The sequence below is a fragment of the Benincasa hispida genome, chromosome 9, assembly GCF_009727055.1.
Source record: "Benincasa hispida cultivar B227 chromosome 9, ASM972705v1, whole genome shotgun sequence".
Lineage (NCBI taxonomy): Eukaryota > Viridiplantae > Streptophyta > Magnoliopsida > Cucurbitales > Cucurbitaceae > Benincasa > Benincasa hispida.
The window spans coordinates 79,133,369-79,140,230 of record NC_052357.1 but is presented as its reverse complement, the minus strand read 5'-3'; the positions used below and the strand labels follow the sequence as shown (position 1 = coordinate 79,140,230).

Here is a 6,862-nt window from a genome sequence, read left to right as displayed (position 1 = left end):
CTTATGTATTTTGCTAATAATACAAGGTCATATATTGTATTTTCAGTAAATTTATTAGTAAGATATAGTTCTTCTACAACAAAAAGAAATTAGAATGAGATTAAGCATGTACTTCATTATCTTTAAGGAACGGTCGACACGATTTAGTTGGTTATGTAGATTCTAGATATTTATCTGATCTACATAAAGCTAGATCTCAAACATGTTATCTGTTCACATGTGGAGGAACTGTTATATCATGACAATCGGTGAAATAGACCATAAAAGTCACTTCCTTAAATCATATTAAAATTCTTGCAATTTACGAGGCTAGTCGAGAGTGTGTATGACTAAGATCAATGACTCAGCACATTCGTGGAACATGTGATTTGTCTTCTAGTAAAAATTTTTCAATGATATTATACGAAGACAACGCAACATGCATATCCCAAATAAAATGAGGATATATTAAAGAATATAGAACAAAACTCATTTCACCAAAGCTTTTCTACACTCATGATCTTGAAGAAAATGACGACATCATTGTACAATAAATTTGTTCGAAAAATAACCTGACAGACTTATTTACAAAGGCATTACTTACCGCAATCTTTGAAAAACTAGTGCACAATATTGAAATGCGGCGACTCAGAGATTCCAAGTGATGTTTCCATGAATGAGGAGTAAATATATTTTTTAAGAATATATATTATATGAAATATGTACTCTTTTCCCTTCATTGGGATTTTTTTTTCATTGGGTTTTTTCCTAATAAGGTTTTAACCAGACATATTTCATATATATAATAGACATTTAAGGGGGAGTATTATAAATATTATGATAATAGATGTTCATTAAATGCTCATATTTAGTGTCTATTGACCATGTGTCATGCCCCCATTTCCCAAAATGTTGTCCATGTGTCTCAATATTACAAGTTATTAGTGTCCATGTAATCCACCTTCTACTTGCCAAATTGCCTATAAATAGTGACATTTTGTGGGTTTTGGAAGACACACACATTAGGCAAAGTCCATGAAAATTTGAGAAAGTAGAAAATTTAGAGAAATTTCTAATTTTATATTTTGTTAATCTATTTTATTTTGTTAATTTATTTTATTATTATATTATATTATATTTATTTTAATATTATAATTTATTGATATCTATGTTTTTACTGTGCTCCTCAAATTCACAACAAGAAACACTAAATTGTCTAATTTTGTTATTGTTGGTGGTTTTGTTTCCTAGAAGAAAAACAAAAAATAGTGTGCTTACCAAGATACCCTTGGCAGTGTCGAGTTTTACTCAAGCAGGCCGGAGTAAAGAGTTGAGGCCCATTTCTTAAATAGGCCTTTACAACTCGGCCTTTTACGAAGATTCCTAACTCGCCCAGTGGAATCAAACATCGCGCCAAGGCGCCATTACTGGTTCGTAAAGCAATCGCTCATCTCTCTGCGGCATTCTCACAAACACTTGGAGAGGCGACGTTGCATTGGTAATCTTCCTCCATGTTTATGGCTGTTCGGATTGCTAATCCTTCGAAGGCCCTAATCTCGAATGAGTACAATGTGAATCCTTCTCGTCATCTTCAATTTCTTAACTTGAACGAGCTCACATATTATCTATGCAGAAATCGTTTTGTGGAGTTATGGTCGTGGTCGCAATCCCGGTCGATGACAAACAGTAAGCGCGTTCAGGATAGAAGCCGCTTGAAGAGAGTGCATGATCTTGAATTAGCGACGGAAAAATGGAAGGTAGCTTACAAGGTACTCTTCTTGATTGAAACCCTCAAGCAGGAGCCTGAGATGATAATTCCTGTTAGGAATTTAGAGCAATATCGTAGACAAATCAATCTCCCGAAACCGCATAAGGTCTCGGACTTCATTAGAAAATCGCCTAAACTGTTTGAACTATACAAGGATCAGAGGGGTGTATTGTGGTGTGGAATGACTAAACAAACCGAAGATTTGGTGGAGGAGGAGGAGAAGTTAATTGAACAACAGGCTGACAAAGCTGCCGAGTATGTTACTAGGTTTTTAATGATGTCAGTGAATAAGCGGCTTCCGGTAGACAAAATTGCTCATTTCAGAAGAGATTTTGGGCTTCCACTTGATTTTCGAGCGAAATGGGTGAATGATTACCCTGAACTATTTAAGATGGTGAAGTCTGAGGATGAATGTGAATATTTGGAGCTTGTTTCTTGGAATCCTGCCTGGGCTGTAACAGAGTTGGAGAGGAAGTTTATGGGTGTGACTGAGAGCACTGCTACTCATACCCCAGGTTTGCTTTCACTTCCTTTTCCCTTGAAATTTCCTTCCAATTACAAGAAAATGTATAGATATGGAGGGAAAATTGATCACTTCCAGAAGAGGTCTTATTTGTCTCCATATGCCGATGCCAGAGGGCTACAAGCTGGCTCACTTGAATTTGATAAAAGGGCTGTTGCTGTTATGCACGAGTTACTTAGCTTTACCATGGAGAAGAGACTCGTTACTGATCACCTTACCCACTTTAGGCGGGAACTTGTGATGCCTCAAAAACTAATGAGACTTCTTTTGAAGCATATTGGGATTTTCTATGTTTCAGAGAGGGGTAAAAGATTTAGTGTTTTCTTGACAGAAGCTTATGAAGGTCCGGAGTTGATTGATAAATGCCCTTTGGTTCTTTGGAAGGAGAAGGTATTAAGCCTCGTTGGTTATAGAGGAAAGAAAAAGAAGATTGAAACTTTTGATGACATTTCTGAAATGGAGGACGACAGTTTGGGTTTGGCTGAGAATGACCCTGAGTTGGATATGGAGGATACTGGTTGTTCAGAAGAGACTGCATTAGATGTTAATACAATTGACACGGAAACTAGGGATCTTCTTAGTGGGTAAAAGGATTCTGAACCTTCATGAGCATCCATTTAATCTAATCTTCTTTATTGATGTCTGGAGGAATGAAACCATCAGTTCGGTTCTATGGAGTGAAGTTTAGTCCTGACCTATTCTGAAGCAATCTATTTATCTTATCATATGTATGTAACAGATAACGTCTGCTCTATCAATGTTTCTCTCGGCCCTCCAGCAGAAGGAGTTGCATTTGATCAGAACAATGAAGTGAACATCTCTCCCAAGAATCTTACTGATGCTTGAGGTTTGTTAATTCTCCAATCTTTTATGAAGTATTTGATAAATGGAAATATGGTGTCATTCTCACCAGAAGTGCTCATTAAGTTTCTAACGAGTACACCCAGTTTTAAATTTCAAATAATTACTTGATGAAAGAGCAGGAAGTATTCACGTGCAAGATCTCAGATGTGATCCATCATCTAAAGCACAAGAAATATTATTACCCACCAAGTCAGCATTGAAAGTATTGGTTTGCTCAATGTTAATTGGGATCAAACAAAAATTCCTCAGTTGTTATGAGGTATTGGAATTGGTAATTTCAAAAGATGAAACTTTGCTCTTCTGGAAAAATGGATTTGGAGGTCTATCCATGAGGAAATGGCTCTTTGGCGTAATCTCATTGTTGCCAAGCATTATTCCTCTGGTTTACTTGTTTGGCCTCAGCCTATTCAGCATGGATCTTATAAGGCTCATGGCGATTTATCAGCTCTTGTAGAAATATTGTTGCTTGTCGCGCTAGATTGGGCAATGGTTCATCCAGTTCCTTTTGGCTTGATTCATGGCTTAATTGTGGGATTCTCTCGTCTGTTCAGGTTATCTACACGACATTCTATAACAGTTGGTGATGCGTAGATATTGTCTCAAAGTGCTTGTAATTTATTTCCTTGTTGGAATCTTCTTGATTTGGAAACTGGGCTTCTCTATCGTTTCTATTATCTTCAGCTACATTAGTGGTTACAATGATTCTTGGTCCTGGTCCCTTGATCCATCCAATTCTTTTACAGTCAAGTCTCTCATAGCTGCTTTAGTGAACAACCCTGATCATTCTTCCAACTCTCTTTGTAAGATGATTTGGTCAGACTCTTATCCAAAGAAGATAAAAAAAAAATCTTTGGGAGCTTAGTCTTGGAGCTATTAACACAATTGATAGACTACAAAGACGCATGCCTTATTTATCGCTCTCCCGTTGTTGGTGTATTATGTGCTCAGCTCATAAGGAAGATTCGGGTTACCTTTTTCTTCATTGTTCATTTGCTTCTCGATACTGGGCCATTATTGTTGATGTTTTTACATGGTCTTTTGCTTTTCCGGACTCACGCTATGATTTTCTTGACTACATCTTTGATGGCCATCCTTTCCATGGCGAAAAGAAGACTCTTTGGCTTGCTTTTAATCGAGTGTTTTTTTGTTTCTCTAGCTGGAAAGGAATGGTTGTCGCTTCTGGGATTCTTCTTCCTCCTTCCATAGTTTTATGGATTTGATTTTGTCTCATGTGTTGTATTAGTGTAGACGTTATCGGCCTTTGTCTGATCAAATTCTTATTTAATTTTCCATTGGAAATTTTTTATGTAATCTCACCTTTAGGTGTTTATGGAGTTTTTAATCTTTTATTTCATTCTTCAATGAAATTGTTTCCTTTCTTTAAAAAAAAATGTGCAGAATGATCACATTATGTATAGTTGCAAATGTAGTGGAACTAATCTTTGGATTTGTTGGATTTGTAATGCACATGTAAAGATAATTCTGGCAAACTGAGGTACTTGCAAATTATTTAACATTGAAATATAATTGATGTTTTATTTCAGACATGGCAATGATTTTCTCAAATTGCTTGCAGAATCATTTAGTGCACAGAGGATGGAGCTGCTTGAGATGTCTTTGAAATGGCTCGTCAAGTGGGGGTTGATGCATATCTGTTTCCTGTTTGTTGTTGGATCTGCCACATGAATATCATGACATTCAGGTTTTTTTTTTCTTACTGGTTATATGAATGAATCGGGTTCATTTCTATGTACGGTGAAGGATTATTTTCAATTCCTAAAATTAATCGGTTTGATATGTTGATGAGAATGAGAAGTACTTCAGATTGATTTTCTATTCGAAATTATAATTTATAGTACGGAATCTACAATGGCTTAAACTGTACTGCTTCACACGTCTATTTCCTAGCCTTTGTAATATGTGCTCAATGGAATGCTTTCAACATCTGTAGTAAAAAAGATTATGGCAAAATAGACTTATCTAGCTCATTCAAGGCGATTACAAAAAGTCTTGATAAGCTTTTGGAAGTAAGATTGTGTATAATGGCTTTTCTAGACTGATGTGTATTTTAGAATCCTCTTATGTAGGGAGATATAAAAATTGATGCAATTTAGAACACAAGAGAAGATGGAAAGAAGAAAGTAGAGAGAAATATCATTATTCTCAATTGTAGAACTTCTATTTATAGAGTGGTAAGAATAGTGGTAAGAATAGTTGTTACAAGAACCAAACATGAAGAAGGAAAAATAAAGTTATGGAGATTAATGAATGAATTTGTAACCTACAACATCTACACAATTCTAATATTTATAACAAATAGGTTGATTTTTAACTTTTTTTCCCCTAAAAGAAGAATGTTCTTTTATGATAGTAAATATTACACTTACATGGTCAAAGAATAAGTGAAGAGTCTGAATATTGGTGATAACTGGCAGAAATGCCAGTTATTATAAGTCTTTTATTTAGAATCATGAGGGCTAATAAGTAGAAAATCCGGTGATAATACTTAAAATTTGCGAAAAATTGAGTTTTGCATCAATTAGCACCTAAACCCTCACTGACCCCAATATTATGCATTACTCCATGCCAAAGTGTATTTTTGTAGCTATCGCAAGAATCAAATGCATGCGTTGGAAATAAGCAATCGAAGACAAACGCATGCGCTGAAAGTTGGATCGTATGCGTCCATCGCATGGAAGTTGTGTTAATCGTATGCGTCCATTGCATGGAAGTTGTTGTGATCGTATGCGTCCATCGCATGGAAGTTGCGATAATCGTATGTGTCCATTGCATGGAAGTTGCGGTGATTGTATGCGTCCATCGCATGAAAGTTGCAGTGATCAAGCAAATGCAGTGATCAATTGGAAATTGCGGCCACGGAGTGACAACCATCATAGAGGGACGATCGCAAGATGGGTAGAATGCGTTGATGCTTCAATTGAATCAAGCTTGGACGCATACCTTGGGAGTATCAACAAGATAAGGCGATGTGACATTGCCCATACCGCGAAAAAAGCTTCAGTGAGCCATAACACAATCATTATAGCTGTTGGCGTTTAAACTCTATAAATAACCTTTTGGACCTTCATTTCAAGACGAGGCAGAGGTTTGTGATCACAGATGAGAGCTTGAATGAGATTTTCAGTGAGAATTCTTCATCTCCACAAACCAGACCGAGTGACGACCGGAGCTTTTGTCGGAGATAGAGCTCGAGAAAGACATCTCCACTATTCATCCATGGCACCACCGGCAGCCTTGACGCAGAGTCCTTCCTTTCTCTTCTAATCTCTGTATTATATTACATTTTAGCTTAAGATATTAAGATATTAAGATATTAAGATATTTTGTGATCAATGCAAATCTTGACTCCTTCATTGCCATCTTCTTCATATCTTCATCTCTATCATAGTTTATCTTCAATGTTTATTTATCAAAGACAATCACATGCTTAATCGTGTAGCCTAGAGATAGGATGCATGAAGCAACCCACCGAGAGGTATGCGTTGTGCGAGTATAGTGAGTTAATCCTCTTTGCTTGGTGAGAGGCTGTAGCAATGCTTGTCTATGGGATGTTGCATTACTTGTCTATAAGTTAAATAGCCGCGTCTAACTGCCTGAGAAGGTAAGAGATGGAACGCACTAAAGTAAAGTTCGCATTGTTCCTAGAGATAGGCACAATCTTATGCTTAACACAACCATGTACTATAGAGATATAGTCATACGACCGA

The 6,862-nt window shown here is 36.6% G+C and overlaps 1 protein-coding gene across 3 annotated transcripts; it reads left to right on the top strand.

Moving 5' to 3' along the window:
* Positions 1-1,376: 1,376 nt before the first annotated feature.
* LOC120087270 (protein WHAT'S THIS FACTOR 1 homolog, chloroplastic) lies at positions 1,377-5,674 on the top strand. Of its 3 annotated transcripts, none has more exons than XM_039044214.1 (2): positions 1,377-3,685; positions 4,711-5,674. In XM_039044214.1, the coding sequence occupies exon 1, from the start codon at positions 1,491-1,493 to the stop codon at positions 2,856-2,858; it is 1,368 nt and encodes a 455-aa protein (XP_038900142.1). In that variant the 5' UTR covers positions 1,377-1,490; the 3' UTR covers positions 2,859-3,685; positions 4,711-5,674. The 3 variants fall into 3 exon arrangements, with proteins under 3 accessions (XP_038900142.1, XP_038900141.1, XP_038900143.1); XM_039044213.1 differs by having other exon boundaries at positions 1,377-4,629; XM_039044215.1 differs by having other exon boundaries at positions 1,402-1,477; positions 1,613-5,674.
* The last annotated feature ends 1,188 nt before the right edge of the window (positions 5,675-6,862 follow it).